Source organism: Rhagoletis zephyria, unplaced genomic scaffold (assembly GCF_001687245.7).
Source record: "Rhagoletis zephyria isolate East Lansing unplaced genomic scaffold, Rhagoletis_zephyria_1.1 Rzeph_scaffold_00061, whole genome shotgun sequence".
Lineage (NCBI taxonomy): Eukaryota > Metazoa > Arthropoda > Insecta > Diptera > Tephritidae > Rhagoletis > Rhagoletis zephyria.
In genome coordinates this window covers 87,346-109,794 of record NW_016157145.1, presented here as the reverse complement: position 1 = coordinate 109,794, position 22,449 = coordinate 87,346, and the positions used below count along the sequence as shown (strand labels likewise).

General features: G+C 32.0%; 2 protein-coding genes across 2 annotated transcripts in view; both read right to left on the bottom strand.

Moving 5' to 3' along the window:
• Nucleotides 1–22,449, bottom strand: part of LOC108370045 (cell wall protein DAN4) — a 104,079-nt gene that overhangs the window by 52,739 nt on the left and 28,891 nt on the right. The gene's annotated exons all lie outside the window — the stretch shown is intronic.
• Nucleotides 6,381–22,449, bottom strand: part of LOC108370018 (putative cyclin-dependent serine/threonine-protein kinase DDB_G0272797/DDB_G0274007) — a 72,204-nt gene continuing 56,135 nt past the window's right edge. Inside the window, exon 3 of the mRNA XM_017625252.1 lies at nucleotides 6,381–6,593. Within this exon, the coding sequence (XP_017480741.1) occupies nucleotides 6,381–6,593 (213 nt within the window). The remainder of the gene's footprint in view (nucleotides 6,594–22,449) is intronic.

The following is a 22,449-nucleotide window of genomic DNA, read 5'->3' as shown; positions in this document are numbered from 1 at the left end:
ACGCGGCAAAATATGCTGATCGTGTGAATATGTAAATTTGCATGCAGGTAATTTTTTTTTTGCTGATGTCGAGACCAAAATGCAGCCATTTTTTACTAAACAGATAACTGCAAATTTTAGATTGTTTTTAAAAATGTAAATTTTTTGTTCTTTGTATTTTGCTTCATTGTTACCTATTGAGAGATTTTCTTTTTAATATTGTTTCAGGGTCTGCAAAAAGTAGTGTAATTTTAATTGCTGGAATTATTAAACATATTTATATTGTAAGAAAAATATGTGAAATAAAAAACCATACGAAGCAAACGGCAATAATGTTTATGTTTTTTTTTTTTGAAAAGAAATTTTTATTTTTTCGATTTTTAAAACTTTTTTACAAAAGCAATTCTTCCAAATTGAATTTTCTTCAAACGTTTGCTTTTCTGAAATGCAATATTTCCAAAATTATTTTTAAAATTTTTGTTTTACCGTTTTTAGCTTTTCATATAAGTTTTTGTGTAAACTTAATTTTTTTAAATATTATCTTTTATGAAAAATGTTCAAAATTGTTTATTTTTTGAAAATTTAACTGTAGTTCTCCAAATTTCGTTTTCTTCGGTTAAAATTTTCCAGTTTTATTTATCCAAATAATTTTTTTTTTATCTATTCCTAAAATCTATTTTCCAAATTTATTTCTTAAAATTAGGGCAACAGCCTAAATATAAGGTTTTTTCGATAGCTATCAAAACCTCCATCAAAAACTGCAGAACCCCGGCTAAACAACTAAAAACTTGCGAGTGTCGAAAATTCATTATTTTTTTATTATTTTTTTTCAAAATATTTGTTATTTTTTCGAGTTAGTATGTATTTTAAAATTACATGTTTGCCAAATATAATTTTATTTCTAGTAAAATTTTTTTAATTAATCTTTTTTCAAATAAAAATTTTTCCAAAATAAACTTTTTTGAAATATAAATTTTTGCAAATTAAACATTCTTTCAAAACACATTTTTTACCAAAATTAACCTTTTTTCATATTAAATGTTTGTTTTAAAGCTCGTTTTTTTACTTTTATTTTTTAGATTTCTTAAATTGGTTTTAAATTATTCTTTTTAGGGTAGCTTTGGTCTCTTTGCAAAATTAATTTATTCACAATTTTTTAGGTTAATATTTTTTCAAAATCTCTTTAATTTCTTTGCTTTTTGAGAATGCATTCTTATCATAAGCTTAATTTTAAATACCTCCAACCTGTCGGGGCGTATGAGTAATTAAAGTATCGATGCATAAAAAGTTACTCATACGGTCAGGTGAACAGGAATTCTTACATCTTCATATTTATCACCAATTGCACATAATTTTTAAATCACAGGTTAGGCTTTATTTTCCAATTTCTTTACAGAAATCCTAAAGTAAAATTCCGTTTGCATATTGTGATTATACAAATACACATTTTAATGTTTAAATATAGCTATTTTTGTACAAATCCACATTCTTTTCCTTTATCTCATTTTTTGGTAAATTTTTGAAATGAATTCCTAGAAATGTGGCGTCTGAAAATTTTTCAAGTAAGAATGTAGTTGGTACTTTCTACAGTCCATCTCTTCATATTGCTAGTTCCCTTTTCAAACTCATTTCAAATTTTATGTTTCACTGTATCGGGTTCGAAGTTTGTTTTAGCTGCTATCCCTTGGCTACCCTTTTGTGCCATGGAATTCTCTCCCTCCTCCTTGTAGAACTTTCACTTCTTAATTAATTAACTTATTTGCCTAAATTTTGGCAACGAGCCGCTAAAGTGCAAGTAAAATACTTTTGAACTGAATATGTAATATTATCTTCATTTTGAAATTATATATTTTTAACCGACTTCCAAAAAAAGAGGAGGTTATCAGTTCGTCGGAATATTTTTATTTTATTTTTTTTTTTATGTATGTTACCGCATAACTTTGCACCACGTCAACCGATTTCAATAATTCTTTTTTCTTTTTTGTTTTTTTGCTTTGGAAAGGTAGTGTCTCGGAGGTGGTCCCATACTAATTTGGTTTAGATCCGATCATTGGGTCATGAAATATATAGATATATATATATTTTTTTTAAGTCGTTTTTTTTTTTTTGCTAAAAATTACTTGTTTAAGATTTTTTTTTTAATTCTAAATTAACGTAGAAATTGGAAATGTGTTCGATTACGTAAGAATTAATTTTTCCAAATTTAATGTTTTTAGACGTTTTTTACGAAAGTGTTATTTAAAAAGTATTTTTCTATTCTATTTTTTGCATACAAATATCTTTAGTTTTTTCTTTGATATACATAAATATATTTTACTGCCAAGAATTTTTGCAGAAAAAGTTTTTCTTTTTGTATTTGAAAAAATAAAAAGTACATAGAATAAACTACAAAAAATATAAAAAAAAACTGAAAATTTTAAATCAAAAGTATTTTCACCTAAACGTATGTATTTCAATTTATCCTGAAAAATATTGCCTTTCTTTTTATGTTGGTGTTGGTTGATTTTTCCGACTGGGTGGTATATGATTTATTTTGGAACGAATTTCCGTCAACCCTTGCCAAGTTTGGTTTGGAGACCAAAGGCCTTTCCTTCTTGCTCTCTTTCGTCTCCTACCCATTCTGCGTGTGAGCTAGAAACTTTAAAAATATGAGACTGCTAGTATTACTTTCCACCACTTTGATTTTACCTTTATACCTTCATTATTAAATTTTTATTTGTTGCAATTTAATTTCTACTTCATTCTTAACTCATTTTTAAGTGCAAACCTTTCCTAACCACCCGACTGCATTTTATACTCAATACCTCTCTACATTGCTGGGCTGCCTGTCTTGACTTGACTTGATTCAGTTTTGTCGCTTAAAAAAGACGCAAAAGCCAACAGCAAAATGCACTTCAATATCCGTCTAAGCTGACAATAGAGTTATGTGAAAGGCTAAGACGACAGCGATAACAATGATGTTGACAGCAACAATAGCAATAACAGCAATAACAATAGTAGCAACAAGAGCAGCAATAAAAGCCAATGAAGGCGAGAGCAAAAAAAAATTAAATAAACTGCAAAGAAATTGCTTCAGAAAAACAGATGAAAGGATGGCGAATGTGTGAAAGAAGGTGGCTGAAGGGGCGATGGTGGCTAGCTAAGATATGACAGATTAAAAACAAGCACACAAGAGCACAAAATAATAACAAGCACACATAAAAGTCATTCACACACTCAGCCGTGCAGCTGTTTGCCCACTAAAGCTGTTTGCCACAAAAGTGTCATTTGATTGCTCTGTTGGACTCACACACACACACAGACCTGTATCTAACATACCGTGGCATGTTCGCACGTGTAGCAATTTTTTCCCTACAATTCTCTAAACGCCTGACTATTTTCATCTTTTTCGCCAACCTTAGCTACCTGCTTTGCGTCAGTTGCTGTCACAAATTTGTTTACTCGCTTTATTTTCGGTCTCAAGTGTAAGCATATTCTCACAATCTGTGAATTTAATTTGTGTTTTTGTGCTTTTTGTATTGTTGCCCAACTCAGCTGTCGTCGCCGCATTCATTGTGTCCAATATTGTCTGCTGGATCAACGATTTGTCGGGCTTAGAATCGCATTTGCTTGTGATTTCTTTTGAAGATAAGTCGGTAAGTGAGGAATGCGTCAAATTCCCACTATTGTCTTCCTATCGTTCTTTCTACTTCCACCCTACCCAGTATTTTGGGATCACATTTTGCTCCAACCTCCACTCGCTTGCTTCTCCTGTCTGCCATTCTGTTGCCTTTTTGCTCGTACTTTGCCTCGGTTGTCAGCTGCCATTCATTATCTACATCTAATTTAGTATTTTTGTCATTCATTTGCTTGTCTCATCCATTTTTGGGTATTTATGTATCACTCTGACGCAATTGCCTGTCCGATAGGCAAGTTGAGCTCTTCGATATCCTTTAATTTATAGGAGGCGTTGGATATTTTTAGCTATGTGTTTTTTTTTTTAGCTGCTTATGCTCATGTAGATTTACTGGCGTAATCCAAAGCTCGATGGATTAGACGGAAAATAGAGGGAATGAAAGCTGGGTTTTCAACTAAAGCAAAGAATGATGACAATTCAGAAATTAGCCACTCTGAATGGGCAACCCTTTTACGTCAACTTCATAAAAATTGTTTTATTCAGGCTCTGCAGAGTGGAGTGTTAACAATAGTCAGAATTTGTTTTTTTTATTTTATTTTTTTCTAAACATGACAATTCTCGGAAATTCCTGCGTGTTCTTTGGCATGGTTCTGATGTATCATTTTAATAAAGATAGATATGTAAATTGTAAACATTTTTTGAAAAATATTGTTTTGCCGTTTTTATGGATAGTGTTTGGGTGTTTTTTTTTTTGGAAATGAAATTTTTTGTAAATTGTATTTTTTGCAAATTAAAAAAAATTTTTATAGAAAATTTTATTTATTGAAAGTTGAATTTTTTTTAACTTTTGTTTGGAAGATTTATTTTTGGAACTGTTAATTTTTGGCATAATAGCAGAATACCTTTAATTCTCAAATTTAAAAGAATACATTGATGACATTGAGATAAAGCTGTATACTTTTTTTGGAGTTGTACAAACACAAGAGTTGCCAAAGGTCAAAGTTCAAGTGAAGCATTTTTTACATCGAAATTTCCCAAAAACTTATCGACTTATCCTTTAATATTCACAACGTTGTCGTATTGTTATATGTTGTAAAATTTAAACGGCTAAAATATATATTTTGGAGATACCGTAGTTTTCTAAACATTTATTTAACCTTTCAAAGTTTACGACATACAATCATACGACATATAGATATACATTCCTGCCAACCCGATAGGTAGGCCAGGAAAAAAAATAGAGAACCCAACGTTTTCACATTCTATAGACTGTATACTTTCCAGTGTTATATAATTTGTTCATCAACAAATGCAAAAAAAAAATATTTATTTAGTTAAAAATATCCTGGCCAGGACTTTTTCAGTCAACACACTTGAGAAATATTTACTAACACAATTAATTTCATACAAAAAAGATTTCATCTATTAAACAGATGGGTGTAGGTCGTGCCCTATTTGGATCTTCTAAATACTATAATAAACATATTGTGTTTAATCCTTTAATCCTTTTTAATCCTTTTGTGTTTTTGTTTTGGAGTTTTTTTTGGAATTGTTTTTTTTTGTTAAATATTTGTTTTTTCTAACATTCTTTATTTTTTTAATTATTTTTTAGAAATATTTTTAATTTATTTTTTTAAACAATATTTTTGGAAGCTTCTTTTTAGGAACTTCTATTTATTAGTCGGAAGTTTCAATAATTTTGAATAAATTTGAAATTGTTTTTACATGAAAATTTTTTATATAACACTTTTTCTGTTAGCGTTTTTTCATTCAATAAAAAATAAAAGCCGCTTTTAAGAAACTTTCTAAGAAAATGAACCTTAAAAATGAATTTTTTTTAGAAAACTAGAAAATTTCAAGTTAAATAAATTATTATTTTTTTGTTTAAAGTTGGAAAAAATTTAATTTCTGATTAATTTTATCCAAACCCCGTTTTTAAGCCAGGCTTTTAGGTAAAATTTGATTCTCCATCATAAAAGGCTTTAAAACTTTAAACTGGCGCTTACTTTAAATTACATATTTAAACTTCTTGGAGCCTTAAAACGCTGGGAGTGATGGCTTAGGTTGCGCTATCGGTAGGAGCGATTTTTATTCGCGCGACACCGTTTTGACAGTGAAATTCCTACATTTCATATGTTTTGGTAAGCCACTTAACAAAAGTACGCAGATACATTGCAAGCACGAATTCGTACGAATAAGATTCGCTCTGAATCTGAAACCGTAGCCTAGGGGCATGTTCTGCACTCATCGCGTTAAACAGAAATATAAATATGCCAAAATTGCATCCATCATTTGACCACAGTTGCATACTTATGTATGCACATTCGTATAGTTGCTTACATATGGAGCTCATGTCGCCTGTAAGTGAATATTACTCATACGCCCTGTCCTACCACTAGGCTTCCCATCAAAAGAGGCTTCAAAGACCAAATGACTGAAGTCGTACGTTGTTATTAAATCTGTAATTTTATGCAATAAATAGTAATAATCTCACAGCCGCTGCTCATCACCGCTCTTCGCCGTCATTCACTCGCTGATCGACTAAACTCATGACCGGCTGTCCAACTGTTGATGCAACTGCATAATGTTCTGCCCGGTTATGATAATAACAATTTCGTGGTAATTTATGTCGCTTTACCTTACATAATGAGCATTTTAAATGCAATAATTCGTGGACGAACAGGAAATTAAAAAAAAAACACAGAAAATGAGCAAAAAAATGCGCAATAATAAGCGCGGAAATTTCAATGCATATTCTCCAGCGTCCTGGTCGATCAGTTATGAATTACAAGTTTACTGGCGATGGCGATGGCTGAAAATGTGCAGCATTAATAAATGAAATGAAATGAAATAAAGGCTTTTGCAGGCATTCAACGCTCATAAAGCGGTGCCATAGCGGTGAATAACGCAACTGAAGCGGCAATTGCTGCTGTTGCTTGACTACGCTGGCGCCCTCGCATCTCAGTTGGTTGACTGCAGCTGACAGCAATGTTATGACCTGTCAATTATGGCCAGTGTGGAGCAATTATGGTTCAATAACACAGGCTAGCACGTGACGCCCATTCACCATAAGGGCATGAATTGGTGAGCAGTGAGCGGAATAAAGTGGGATTGAAGAATGTATTTTCACTGAAACGCAATGCGAGTTTAATATTTAATAAGTCGCTTGAATAATTATAAAAATTATCATTTAAATTGATGGGGTTTAAGTCGTACGAATTGGGAATGTGTTGATGGTGTTCATAAGATAAGGTAGCGATGCTTGAAGGCATGGTTAAAGGGAAATAGTTGAAATTTCTTTAAGAACGAATAAATTAGTAGCCACAAGATGGCGCTGGTAACCTTCCGGTCAAGAGAAGGATTTGTTTCGAAAACATGCACGCCGGATGGAAGAGAGATATTCAAAAACGAATAATTAAAATTAAGTTAATAAGGTACAAACAATATAAATAAATATTCTCACAGAATAAAATTTATAAAAATTAGAAAAGAAGAATTAGAAATTTTGTCTTTCTATTTTTTTCAAAATAATTTTTTCCGAAACAAATTTTTTATTTTTTTTTTTGCCCAAACTTAATTTTGCTTTTGAATCTAATACTTTTAAAAAGTAAGTTTTTTAAATTCATTGTTTCTGAACATATTTTTCGAAAGATATTTTTTCAATTTTGTTTTTTTTCCAAAATCTAATTTTAGCGCAAATGTGCGCTATGTATGTACAGTGCCGGACAAAAGTATTGGCACAGAGAATTTTTCGCAATATCTGAACAGTTTTTTATTCCAATTTAATTTCGATAATTTTTTATAAATATATAGTTCGTCCTACACCAAAAAACATAAAAACTAAATCTCTAAATTTTGTGCAAAACTCAGGAAAATTCAATAAATTTGCATGCTTATTTGCAACTTTCTATTCAGATTTTTTAGAAAAATTCCAAGTATGCAGTTTTATAGCTCAACTAATTTTGGTATAACAAAGTGCAAGCTTGAAGGTGCTAAAAAATCGCATTGATTTTTGGCAATTTTTTTTCAGTCAGGTTCTTCCGTACAAAGTATGTTCGACAACTATTTTTGGTATGGAGAAAATGAGCAACACCTTCTACTAAAAAAATGTCCACAAATCAACGCAATTTTTTAGATACTTCAAACTTGCACTTTGTTATACTAAAATTAGTTGGGCTATAAAACTACATACTTAGAATTTCTCTAAAAAATCTGAATAAGAAGTTGCAAATTAGTATGCAAATTTATTGAATTTTCCTGAGTTTTGCACAAAGTTTAGAGATTTTGTTTTTATGTTTTTTGGTGAAGTACGAACTATATTTTTATTAAAATATATTGAAAATAAATTAGAATAAAAAACTTTGCACATATTGCGAAAAATTCTCTGTGCCAATACTTTTGTCCGGCACTGTATGTATGTACATATATGTCCATATGTGCATATGTATATGTTCCAAAATTTTTTGAAGTCAAAAAATAATTTTATTTCTTCGAATAAAAAAGGACAAAATAAATGAAAGGAAACTAAACTGAAATCAAATAAAAGCGACACGAAATGAAGAGAAACAACATAAAATGAAATGAAAACAAGATAAATAAATTCAGTAAAAAGAAAAAATAATTAAGACAAGATGAAAAATGTGAATAAAATAAATAAAAAAATTATTTAAAAAATATTGATTTAAAACGAAAAAATTGAATACAAGGAAAATTTTAAAACTTCTCAAATTAAGTCCCAATATTCTATTCGAGTATGTAGATATTTAAAAAACTTTTATAAACTTTACTTTCCCATTTTTTGTTTTATTTATAAGTTTTGAAAATGTTGCGCAATGACTACCAAAAGCAAAATCCTCAAACATGTGTATTTATATCACTTTGTGCGGATTTCAGTGAAGTGCCTTGTGCTCATTTTTCAAGTAGCAACCAAGTTTATTTAAGTGAAATGAGTTCTAAAAAAGCATTCTCATATTGATATGATTTTAATGACATTTTCTTCTTCGAAATATATACCCACATATTACTATAGTAAGCGCAAATTACTTCAGACTTACACGCGTTCGAAAGAGCCTTGAGTACACACACACTGACACGCACACATACACACATAGATGCTTAAACCACTTCATTTGCAACATAACAACAACAACAACAACAATAATGGTGCCCGCCCAATGCTCAAAGCACTAACTTGTGCTAAATTCAGTTTTTGAGGCTTGTCGACTTTTCCATCCACAGTCATCTGCATGCCACTACTCAGCGCTCAGCGCTCATCATCCAACCACTGCGGCCTAAAGTGTTTAGCATTTTAATCATAATGAAAATTTGAATAAATGGTAGGGAAAATACATAATAATAATTCATAAATGCAATTACATGCATGCATTTAAAAGTTTTAATGTAAATAATGGAAGAGAGACGACTACTTGCATAGCATTGAATGCATTATGAAGATAAATGCGTATAAATATGTACTATATGTGTACTATGTGCTAGTGCTTTTAGAGTGCTTCAGGCCTATTCACATGTACAATATACAATTCAATTCATATGTTGGCATATGCAAAAAAAAAAAAATTAAATAAAAACAAGTAAGAAAGTCTAAGTTCGGGCGGAGCCGAACATGAAATACCCGGCGCAAGTATTAAATATATGTTTTTTCACCTTTCCGAAACCTTCCGCAAGATGGTAAGCCGGGGTGTATCAATTTTGAGTAAATTAGCGTCCTTCAATTTCGAAATATTGAAGTTTCAAGCANCTATATCTATCTCGATTCGTTTTGGCTGTTACAAACAACCGTTATGTGAACAAAATTAATATACCCTTGTGCACAAGTGCGCTCGGGTATAATTAAACCCATTGCAAGTTTGTTACCCTTTATATATTTATGTGTTTATATAGCGACATAGAGTTGTTTATGTATTTGTATATTGTTGTATTGCCGTTGGCATGTTTTTCGTCAAGAATTTTTAATATACACATTTTGCACTTAACCACACAAATGAGTTGCACTCAAGTGTGTGGCGGCTGGTCCTTAAGCCACATGCATGCATATAGATACATCATTAGGGTGTTCCAAAAATGCATGTGAAAAAGTAAAGTCGGAATTTTAATGCTCTCTCCCGCTAGGATTGTTCTATATCGGAAAAAATATACCCTTTTTTATATTGAAATCAAAAAATATTTACAGGCCGCTCAAAGCGCTCAAAGTTTTCCATGTATTTTATATATAATTCTTGAAAATCAATATTTTTCGATCTAGAACAATCCTAGGAGGTGATAGCATTAAAATTCCGTTCCTAGTGGGTGAGAGCATAAAAATTTGCGACTTGACTTTTTCCCCACATTCATTTTTGGACCACCCTTATATACATATGTATGTAGGTAAAACCACTACACTGTTTGCTTGGCTACATAAATAATGTATAAATTTAGATTTTGGGCGAGTAGGGGCAGTAGCAGCTCAATGTGGCAAAAAAAAAAATTAGTTTCATAAATAATTTAATCTTTCCTCAACAGACAAGTAAACTAGGAATACTTAGTAGGTATAACTATGTTTATTTTTCGGATGTGTTATGTTTCTTTTGCCTTGCTAAAAATAATGAAAGGTATTTGATTTTGTTGTCTTCATAATCGATTTTCCAATTCATATTTCGTTCCATTCCGACAATATTATCATGCTTTCCTATCCCATTTAATTCCATTTCATTTTTTTTTTATTTGTTATCTGTTATTTATCTTTTTTAACTAATTCCGTTTTTTTTCTTAATTTTTCTCTAAATTTTAATTGTATGATCATTTCAACTTTTTTCGGGGCTGGGCGGGATTTTTATGAAACTTTTCTTTATTTATTCGATTTCGTGATTTTTTGGGGCGTGTTGCAATTTTTCGGATTTTTTTTACCTTCCGGTATTTTCCGAATGCTTTTGGGTCGGTTTCTGTGGGACTTTTCCGATTTCGTGGTTTTTTCGGCTTTTGTCGGAATTTTCTCCTACTTTTCGGGTGTTTTTTTTGCGATCATTCGGGGTTTAAACAACAATTTTCTGGATTTTTCGTGTACTCGAGATTTTTTCTAATCTCAAAAGTGTTTAAATTATTTTCGGAATAGCTCGGGTTTTTTCGGATTTTGTTTTGCCTTTCGGCATTTACGGGAATTTACAGGATAATTTCGGGAACCTTTGCGCGTTTTTTTTTATCTTCTCGAGATTTCCGTGGGACTGTTATGGATATATCAAACTCTTTTGGGATTTTTTGGAAAATTTTTGGGGTTGTTCGAGATTTTTACGGAAATTTTCTGGATTTTTCTTGTACCTTTCCAGAACTCCTCGGAAGTTTTTGGAATGTTTTCGGGATCGGTCGGTATATCTATGGAACTTTTCAGGATGCATCCGATTTCGGTATTTTTTCGGAACCTGTCAGGGTTTTTCGGAATTTTTTTTTATCTTCGGGAATTTTCAGGATAATTTCGGAAACCTTCGAGATGTTTTTTCAGTCTCTCAGATGTTTTCAGGATGTGTCTGGATTTATATAGGACTTTTCCGGATCTAACCGATTTCAGAATTTATTCGGACCTTGTCGATATTTTTCAAAATATTTTGCTCACCTTTCGCGATTTTTTAGAACGTTTTTGGGATCGCTCGAGATTATTCACAGGAATTTTGTAGGTATTTTCGAGACCTTTTCCAATCTTTGTTTTTTTGGAATATCCGTCTGGGTTTCAATAGGTTTTCTTCTGGATTTATCCGATTTTTACGATTTTTTTGGGTTTTTTCGGTATTTAAGGAACATTTTTTTCGTACCTTTGTACCTTTTGAAATTTTGATCGTCGCTTTTGGGGATTTTTCGTGACTTTTCGTGTTGCATTCTGAAACTCAATACGTTTTCTTACAGCTCATAAACCAAGCAATTAATTTACGTAACAAAGGCAGCTACTTGCCCAAATGATTTCAAATATCTTAGCTCTCCGCTCTTATTAGCATTGCAATTGTTCGTGCAATCCAGCGCACAAGCAATCAGCATAGTTGAGTCACTTTAATCTGTATCTTTTTTGTTCTTTCACTACCCTCGATTCGACCTAAATTTAACGCCATCGGCGGCATACTTCAGCTCTTCCAGCCGCCATTCCCTTAGAGCATTTGACAAGTTCTCGCGCGCGCGCGAAAGCGAGGCAAATGCACAAAAACATTTTACCTACTTCATAAATTTTGAAAGCCTTACATAAAATTCCACTTCATCACTTGGCATAGTTGCTGCGTGAGTGGAGAGGCAGAAGAGCATCTACGCTTCTCCGCCTCTTTTGTTCGCGAAGGAAATTTGCCCACATTACTATTTACAAATAAAATGAAATATGCGCCCCTGTGTTCGCCTGCATTTGTTCCCATTAACGTACTTTCACCTTCCCTCGCTCTCCTCCTCAGCGCGCTCATGCTCAAGGCGATGCATCATTAAACATCTGTAAGAACGCTGAACGCTTGAGTGGCACTGATGACACCGTTACAATTGCTGTTGTTACCGTTATCTGCTGCTAACTGTGTATCTCTCAGACTTTTTGCAATTATCCTACACAGAGACCTGTAAGGGATGCAAATTTTTCCTGCTAATTGCAGCTCTCGAAATGCCTGCAGGCGTTGGAGCAAAGCAAAGGAAACCGCGAGGAAAAAGCGTCTAAAAATTCATAATTCATAGAATTGCAGGAGAGTGGTGAAAACAGGGCGGCCGCACGGGAGTGAGATTCGTACAAGAAAGCCACGCGCAGCAGATAAAATGCTGACTGCAGCAATAACACCCACACAGCAGCTGCAAATACTTGCACCAGCAAGATGCAAAGCATAACTGCGAGGAAAATTAAACAAATTGCTCGACTGCCGTGCTCAAACGCCTGTAAGTATTCTATAAGCAGGCAGTCTCTCCCCACTTCTACCCTCCTGGCTGCTTACGAAAAAATGAAGGTTGTGGCGTGTTTATTTAGCTGCACTTTTATTCGATAATTTTATTTTTATTTTTTTTCGCCTTTTTCTTGTAGTTTTTTTCATTATAAACTGTTATCATTTTACCGTTAGCTCAAGCATACAATTGCTGACTGTGGAAAATTCTGTGCAAAAAAAAGTGTGTAAAGTCAAATGGGCTAAGCGGCAGCTCAAAAGCGAGTTTTTAATTTGTTATTGTTGGTCTTGTTGTTGTTGCTGATTTTGCTACTGCCGCAATACTTCTCGCCGTTGTTGCAATAGCGTTTCTCTTGTAACGGGAAACGTACGCCGTGGAAAAAAGATACGCTCCGAAGAAAACTTAATTCCGCATGAAGAAAATGGTAGACAAATAAAGTGGCTGACAGCTTAGTAAACGATTAGCTGGTGAGAATGCAAGTTTCGAGGTGGCTTGTGAGTGCTTCGGCGTGTCGCGATAAGAAAGCGCCAATCGGGTCGCAACAGCAGATGTCATTAGCAGTAGTCTGCTAGCTGTTGTTGCTTCTTTTGTGACACAACAATTACAAAGGTTCAACTAATTAAGAAAGTATTTTAATTTTTAATGGCTTGACACTGAAGGCGATAGCGTGACATTTGCTAATGCAATGGGCATCAAGTTTAGAGTAATAACAAATTTGAAAAAATTTTAAATTCTTCAATATTTTTTTTCAAAATCTTCAAATACTAATTAAAAATATTCAGTTTTTGATATTTCTAAAACTTCTAGAACTTTCAGAAGTTCTGACTTTGTTTCAGAAACGTTCTAAACGTAAACAGTGATGTAGCGAGATTTTGGATGCAAGTAATAACAAATAAAATATTCTACTGTTTTATTTTTCTAAAACTAGAGTTTTTGATTTTTTTTTAGTTTATGAATTTTAAAAAGAAAATAAATAAGTAGACTTCTTTAATATAAATTACTTAACTTAGTTTTACTTTTTGTATTCAAAAATTTTAAGACTTAAAAAACTTTCAAAATTGGTAAACTTTTTAAAAATATTTTTTTATGTTTTATTAAATTTTGAAACACTTTTTAAAAATGTCGAAAATTAATAGTTAGTCTAGACTTAACTTACGTAAGAAATCGCCAATGGTTACTACACGCCAACTTAGCCAGAAGCGAAAATTTTTTGTTTTTGTATTTGTTTTGTATTAAGCCACATATAAAATTCCTGAACAAAAATATAATGCGTTACGTTTGTGGTATTCAAAACTTTTAAGACTTAAAAAACTTTCACAATTTGTAATCTTTTTAAAAGTAAAATTTTTTAAATTTGAAAATTTTAAAACACAAGAGTTTATATTTTTTTAGAAAATTTTCAAACTTAAAAGTAATATTTTAAAAATGTCGGAAATAAATACCATCAATAGTTTTGTATCTGTAATAAATTTGGAAACATTTAGAATTTAAAAAAATTTTAGAGGGTTTAAAATCTAAATTATGTATATAATTTTATTTTTTTTAATAATCAAGAAATCCTTAAATACCTTTAAAAATAGTGAAAACTGCGTACTAAGAATTTTTAATCGCAAAATATTAATTTATTTGCATTTTTTCGTCGATGATCTTAAAATTCTATATATTGGAATTCGATTAAGTGAAACTGGATAGTTTTAATCGCCGGTTTCACCAGCAATTTAAATTGAAAATGATTTCTTATTTTCTGCCAATTTCCAGATAAAACTCGAAAAAATTAAAATAATTTTTTACTTAAATTGCTTTCATGATATTGGCTGTAAAACTTCGAAAATATTTTTTTGCAGAGATTTTTATAGTACAACTTGGACGTCGTCTTAATATTTTTTTTTGTAATGTAAAAAATTTTAATAACCTTTTAGAGTTTTGACATTTCAAATTTCTTTTAAATGCCACTTTTTTATAAGGAATTTTTGGATATTCTCAATTAATTTTTTTTTTAACTAAAATTTGGTTTATAAATTTTTTTTCTTGTAAACATTCCAAATCTGTAAATTTAGTTAGTTAAAATGTTTTTTAAATAATTTTTAATTCATATTTCACATTGATTTTACTCTCTTTTTAAATTCTCATGTTCGTGCAAGCATTTGGACGTAGGTTTTTATGCATGCCGTTTCATAGCGACCCTCGCCGAAGCACTTGCTAAGTAATAAATACCCATTATGGCATAAAAACTTTCCACATCTTCCATTACTTTCAATTACTTTTCTCAACTACGTACACTCGCCAACGTTTTCATAATTTTACCACAAATGCCAAGCTTTTGCCTTACCAAGTGACCCTCTCCAAAATTAGAACAAGTAGAGATCTTTGAAATTAAAATTGTAAATCTTGTACAAAATTCGCGAAGTGTAAAAATATGCGAGTACTTGTGAAACCTGTGTAGAAAAAGTACATAAATAAGAACGTACTTCTCGTAGAATTCTAAAAAACTTCGCAGCAACTAAGCCTAGCAAAGCACTCACTTTTGGCTGCTTGACTGACTGACCGACTGGCTAGTGTTGGCAGGTGGCTTACTGACTCACTGACCCGCTATGCTGTGTTGAGCCACTTGCGCTCAATAGCTGCTGAATGCAGTGTGTGTCTGTGTGTCACCGCTTACAACTTGACCTGTACACCTACGCGCTGCATAACATTAAATAAGCGCGAGGTACATATAAGCAAGTTTCTTGACTTCAGCGGCGCTAAGTTGCTTCCAAGCGACTATCACTTGCCTAGAACCCAGCTGACATGCAGGTATACATGGCTTCGAAAGTTCTAAGTCGAGTTGAAAAAAACATTCATACACACCACCTGAAAGTATTGATCAAAAAAATGTACCAGAAAAGCATGTGACAGCAGAAGAAGAAAAAAAACAATGAAAGAAAAGAAGCTTTCCGACACTGCTTTTCTGTCACCTTTTCTGCTACTATCGCTGCTACTACGCCCACTCCAAAGTTTAATATTTGCTCTGCTGGCTTTAGCTCCAATCTCCACATTCTTTGCTTCAAGTGCACGTGTATGCGCTTTCTGTTTGTGCGAAATCATGTTTGCATTCCACTATTTACCAGTTGACGATTTCTTTTCGTTTTTCTTTGCTTACATTTTGCCGCTGTATCCAGGCTTTTTCATACTCTAAAGTAAATACCAAAACGAATAAGTCGATCCTACACAAGCAACTGTTTGTGTTCGTTTGTGTGTGTGTCGATGTACTTGTATTATTGCAGCTGGGTCGCACACTTTCTTAACTTGGTCAATAGCACACTTCACACCATTTCGCATTCGCAGTTGTACTAGTTGCGATTGTATTTGCTCTCGTTTTTCCTATTTGTTTGCATTTCACCTACGTACTTCTTTCAAACTTTGTTACTCGCATGTTTGCTTTTGCAAGGCTTACTTTTTTCGAAACATAATGCAAATAAAAACAGTAAGTAAGTAAAACTAAGCCAAAGAAAGCAAAACACAAAATCCAAGACTAAAAAAAAATTAAATAAAATCCTTCTCTAGCGTAATTTTGGATATTTCAGTGAGCCATGTCGTATGAGTGATTTTTTTCTCCCACACAGCCGTTAAAAGATTTTAAAGTCTGATTTTTTTTCTGATTTTCTGGAAATCAAAATTTTGTAACCGGTAGATAAAGTTGAAATGAGAAATTTTGTTAATCAAATTTTCGGTTACAAAATATTCGGTAACGTTCAGAATATACCTGTTAATGACTAATTTTAAAGCTTAAGAAATTTGATAAATATTTATGAGGGAAATTAAAATATTTTCAGATTGGTAGTTTTTTTAAAGTTTAGTATTTTTTACACCTGCAAATTATTTTAGACTTTATGAATATTCGCAAATTCAATATTAAAATATTTATAAGTTTTAAATTGAATACAAATAAAATAAAATAAATTGAATAAATTAAAAGTGTGTTTTTTATCAAAAAAAAAGTATAAACATAACTTGATTATCGAAATTCTTTAAACATTTAGATATTAGTTAAAATGTGAAATTTTTTCTAAATTGTCATTTCATTTGCTATAAGTTTTTAAGGACCAAATTTACAGTGCTTAGTTAACTCAGAGTCGGCAAGTAACTACGCACTATTTGGCCCTAAAATTTTTTAATAACAAAAGAGATATTTTTGATTAAAATTGTAGGTTCGTTTTGAATTGTAGAAATTGCAACAAATTTAGATCTAAAGTTTCTAACTGTTTACAAAATCTAGAGGTTGAAAAAAAGGAATCACAAAAGCTCTTAAAAAGTTAAAAGATCCAAATATTAAAACTCAAAAAGAAAAAAACTAAAGGTTAAACCAACTGATGAACAATTTTCTGCAGCACGAATCCGCATGCTGCTTATTTTTGTGCAAACCTCTTGATACATTTAATTAAATTTTTTAAAAGTAAAATTTTACGAGCGTTTGAATTTAAGTGAGCATTTTGGTAGAAAATCCTCGTACAAAAAATTCAAAAATTAATTACTATAAATTGCTTAAACCTTATATAAAAGTCAGGAATTTTTATTTTCAAACAAATTTAAATTAAAAATTATTTTATTTATTTTAATTTAGTATGAAGTGACAAGGTAAATAATCATTTTGTACTTAAATTGCTGGTGAAACAGGCGGTTATTTTTATTGTGAAAATTTTAATAAACAAATTTTTGTAATTTAGAAATCACAAAAACAAAAAAATCAAAATTGATTAAACAAATTCGTGACTTAAAAAGTGTTCGAAGTATTTTGAAAGCTTCAGAAATTGTCTAAAGTTTTAAATGTCTCTTTATTAACAAAAAAACCCCGCGATATATGTGTGGAACGTATGTAGGTGGTAAAGAGTTAAAAGTTCTTTTTTTATAAACTTTTTAATATTGTAAATTTTGTTTTCCTAATTTTTTCTTACTATTTTCAATTTATGCATTTGTTATATTTCTTTTAATATGTATTAAATAATTTGTAATTTATGTATTTGTTTTATTTTTTGTAATTTTAAAATTTGCTGTAATTTTAAAACTTTTTTGTAGGGCTGTGCGATTAATTGATTACTCAAAATTTTAATTAGTCATAAAGTAAATAACTCAATTATTCGATTAATTGGAAATTATGATTACTCAAAAGTTCAGTTACTCGAGTAATCAAGATTTTTGATTAACCAAAAACAAAAATATTTGAGTAATTTGCTTTATGATTAATCAACATTTCGAGTAAAATGAGTAATCAACATTTCAACTCTTTACATATAAAGTAGTTGAAGTTCCTTGATATTCTGAAAACATCGTTTCTGTTTTCAAAAATTGAAACGAAACATTTTTTTCTATACAGAATGTAAAAAAGAAAATAAGCATTTTCCAAAGCAAACTCTCTTAACGAGCAAAATTATTATTTTTTGAGTAATCATATTTCAATTAACTCGATTAATCATCGTTTTGAGTAATCAAAATCTTGATTACTCGAGTAATTGATTAACCTTATAATTGATTAACCAACTTGCTCGAGTAATCGAATAATCGCACAGCCCTACTTTTTTGTAATTTTTAAATTTGTTATAAGTTGTAATTTTTCAAATTATTATAGTAACTTTTAAGTTAAGTGTAATTTTTTTAACTTTTTTCTTCTTCTTTTTAAACTTAGTATATGGATATTTTGTAAATTTATGTTTTGTTTGTAAGTTTATGTAGCTTGTTGTAATTTTATTTTTTTTTTTAGTTTTTAATTTTTTTGTAATTTTTATTTTTTTTGTGACTTAAATTTTTTGTATTTAAAATTTTTGTAATTTTTAATTTTTTAGAATTGCTAAATTTTTTGTAATTGTTAAATTTTTTGTAATTGTTAAATTTTTTGTAATTGTTAAATTTGTTGAAATTGTTAAATTTTTTGTAATTGTTACATTTTTTGTAATTGTTACATTTTTTGTAATTGTTACATTTTTTGTAATTGTTAAATTTTTTATAATTGTTACATTTTTTGTAATTGTTACATTTTTTTGTAATTGTTCAATTTTTTGTAATTGTTAAATTTTTTGTAATTGTTAAATTTTTTGTAATTGTTAAATTTTGTAATTGTTAAATTTTTTGTAATTGTTAAATTTTTTGTAATTGTTAAATTTTTTGTAATTTTAAATTTTTTTGTAATTGTTAATTTTTTTTCAATTTTTTTTTTTAAATTTTGGACAATTTAGTTTTTAAGCTTTAGAAATTCTTCAAATTGAATTGAGGTGAATTAATTGAATTGAATTGAATTGAATTGAAAAGTGTTTTCTAATAGAGGTCGCCCCCTGGCAGCCAATGGCAGGCTTCCAAGTATATTTTTTGTCTTAAAAAACCTTAAAAAATCCTCTTACCGTTCAGAAGCAGCGAAAAGTTTTAGGTCCCTGCATTTTTGTTATAACATCAGCACGCACACCACAAATTCCAGGAGAAGCTTCCATAGCAAAAGTATAAGCGCCAAAATATTATTATTAGAGGTCTTGAAAGTTTAAATCCTTAGCTCTTTTTTGTACAAAAAATAGCAAACGTACTTAGGCTTTTGAATTAAAGTGAAATTAAGAGGTAAATAAAAAAACAAGGTTTTTGTTTACTTAGAAAATTTTAAAAGTTTAAATTTTTTAACTCAAAAGTTTATAAATTCAAGAGATAATGTGAGTAAATGCCTTAAATGCGGCGAAGCGACGATCAAAAGTTTTCTAAGAATGCATAAATACGCACATAAATATTGCAATCGCAAAAAATGTTAGCTCGAACTGTAATAGCTTTGTACATGCATACATACACGCATACTTTCTATACATTCATAGATAGGTATGTTCTATGTACATACATATGTACAGAGATTAAAGCCCAAAATCGCAGAAGTGATTGTGCAACTGATTGCTGCAGCCGCTGCTGATTGTTTAGCTCTAATGAAATGCCTGCTTGTGCTTACATGCACACATACATATATGCTACATATGTATATCTCGTTCGATATCCCCCCTTATAGCCCTGCGACCCACTCTCACTCGCTCACTCACTCAAGGGGTCTACATAAGTATTTGAGCCTCCTAATGAACCTCCCGCGGCTGGACCTCGCATTTGAAGCATTCACAACAGCAATTTGAAGGTTGCAATGTTGCACATCAAGTGCATTTGATTGCAGCACAGATACAAATTGCAAAGAGTGAGAGCAAACGCACATACAAGCCCGTGAAAAAGATAAACAGTTGCATAGTAGATGCATTTGCACTCGCTGGAATGCAGAGGCGCTGGCTTGTCCCGCGGGCGTCACACAAATTTTGCTGGATTTGAAATATTTTCGATTATGCGATTTCAAGGCAAATTGAAGGTGCGGCGAAGTAAGGGTGTACTAGCAAAAGTTGCCACTCCGTGCGATGTTGATGTGACATCAGAGTAAAAGTAGGAGAATGCGTTGAGGAAACTAGACGAGATCAGATGGCTTATGGCAGTTGCGCTAGAAGGCTGATGGACATGATGGATGCGTGGGTGAATGCCAAGTGCATGTCCGCTCGCATGATTGCATGCTGAGACAGCTGGTGGGAGCAGGCTTGCACCAGACTGTTATATAGGAGTTGGCTGCTGTTGCTAGAGGCTGCCACAAAATTCGTGAGGCCAAACACATATGGCGCTATGTCCATCTAGTGGCAAGAAAATGATGAATGCGGACGCATCTGTCGCTTGGACAATACTAAACGTGAAAGCGTTGTAATACTGTTGTAATAGTTGTTGTTGCCGTTCCGTTTAATAAAGCCTCCTTTACACTGTTACCCTGTTACCAAGGGCGCACAGCCAACGCTTGACTGTTAACGCATGGCACAAAACAGCCACCAGTATGCTCGCTCGAGTATTGCTGTTCCTCCGTTGTTTGACATGCACTTGTATGTTGCAAGTAATTCTACATAAACAAGCTGCAACTATCTCTGATAAGTTATCTCCACTTCAGTGCCAACCAAGTGGGTGGTTGGTCGCCCAATCTTCCAATTGCATATCTACAAACCACCCTGTAAGAAACGCTCACCACTTCGATATAGCCACGCTTTTGTACTAATTGCATCATCCGCTGTTGTTGCACATTGCATGTTGCAATTAGTGTGTGTTTATGCACCTTTGTGGCGCCTATTGTGTAATGAACCTTGTTAGTGGGTACTCTTGGAAGTGTAGCTTAAACAAAGCGAGGGCGGAGAGTGTAGGTATTTTGTTGCCTTGGAGAATATCTTCCCCAGCTTCAGTGTCTTGCTTTGTGTGTATTTATGTTGGTGTGTATTATTTATGACTTACATATATGTTTTGCGTGGTTTGCTCTAACCACCTTGCGGTCAATCAACTTAAGAGTATGCAGCTTTCGTTCAGATGCCAAGCATCGATGTAACTAAACTAATGAATGTCTTTGCCTTTAGAATTCCTGTGCTTCTGCGTCCCTGTGGTGCTGGCTAGGGGATATGCTTGCCTGACAACGATTAAGTGGCGAGGCATGTTGCAAATTGTTGTACAAACAATTGCCAGACAAGGTCGTTTATTGGTACACTGAAGGTAAGTTTGTGATCATTACGTGGACTTTTTAAATAATGAAATACCAATTACGGGGAAACGCTCTTTCAAGCGTTTTGAAACAGTTTCGTTTCTATAAAACACAGCTGGGCTTTCACTCTATTTCGATCGCCAAAAATTTGAAAATGTACATATTACAGGCGTGCCAAAAAATATGTAGTATGAAGCCAAGGAGGTGCAAAATATATTAGAGTGTATGTCTATGCTGCATACTTTTAGGCACATATTTTATTCATTTATAAATATATGGCTTTCAAAATTTGTTGTAGCGATATCGGCATTCCATAACAGGCAGCTATGTTCTATCGTCACAAGTAGTCTAAACTCTTCGTGCCCAGCCATATGTCGTTAGAGCTGTAAAGATGAGTTCCAGTACGGTTTGATTTGCTTGTGACCACAAATCAGGCTCAGAACAGGTGTCACAGATATGATAAACTATTTTGAATACTTAGTAGTCGGAAAACTTTCTTTATAAACCCATTCTTTGAAAATTTCGCCAGGTCAGACATTGAGGTTAGGCTGTCCGCCTGCTCATGAGCGTTAAAGCTTCAATAATAGTTACCAGTTCATAGAACTGTCGGAGATCTTTGTTTAAAACATATCTTATTTTCGATCAAAATTAGTTGTAACTATGGGCTTGCTTTGTTTTGTATAAAAAGATGAGATTTGCAGCCCAGTAAAGGACTTTGGCTTAGATCTACCTCTTGATATGCAGGAATCTGTTTAAATCTGGTTGATTGGAAAGCACCATCGTTAGCCGCCACCTGCCACAACTTATTTCATACGCCGTTTGAGAAGTGTAGCAAAATCGAGCTAAAGCATATTGCATACTTTTAGGCGTATGGATGGTTAAATGAGGAAGTTTCCTCAAGGGACTGTTGGTAAAAGAGTTAGTGGTTGATTGCGGTAAAAGGGGTTGTAAATATAAATATTAAAAACTTGATAAGTAATCAGTAAACTACTTGCCAATTTTACGATACTAAATATTTGGTACTTCCTTGGGGTGGATGATTGCCGCTCTAGCAACCCTACCACGCAATTTTTTCAACCGCTTACATACATATTTATGTACTATATCGATCGAAACTTTTTAATTATTATCATGACTTTTTAAAATTAAGTTCCTACTTCTGAGGCGATAAACCAAAAAATAAACTGACGCCTAATTTTATACTTCAAATTACACTAAGAGCTTATTAAAACTCCTCTTAAAATGGTACACTATTTACGTAATTCAACTTTTATTATACTCAACTAGCAGAAAGTACATAATTCATAAGACTTTCTAAACAAAGCAAATTCCCAGAAAACGCTCTTCAAGCGCCTAAAATTATGCAAACATAATATATATTTGTACACATAAATGTACAGTCTATTTCGTAACTTAAATGTATTTGCAGTTA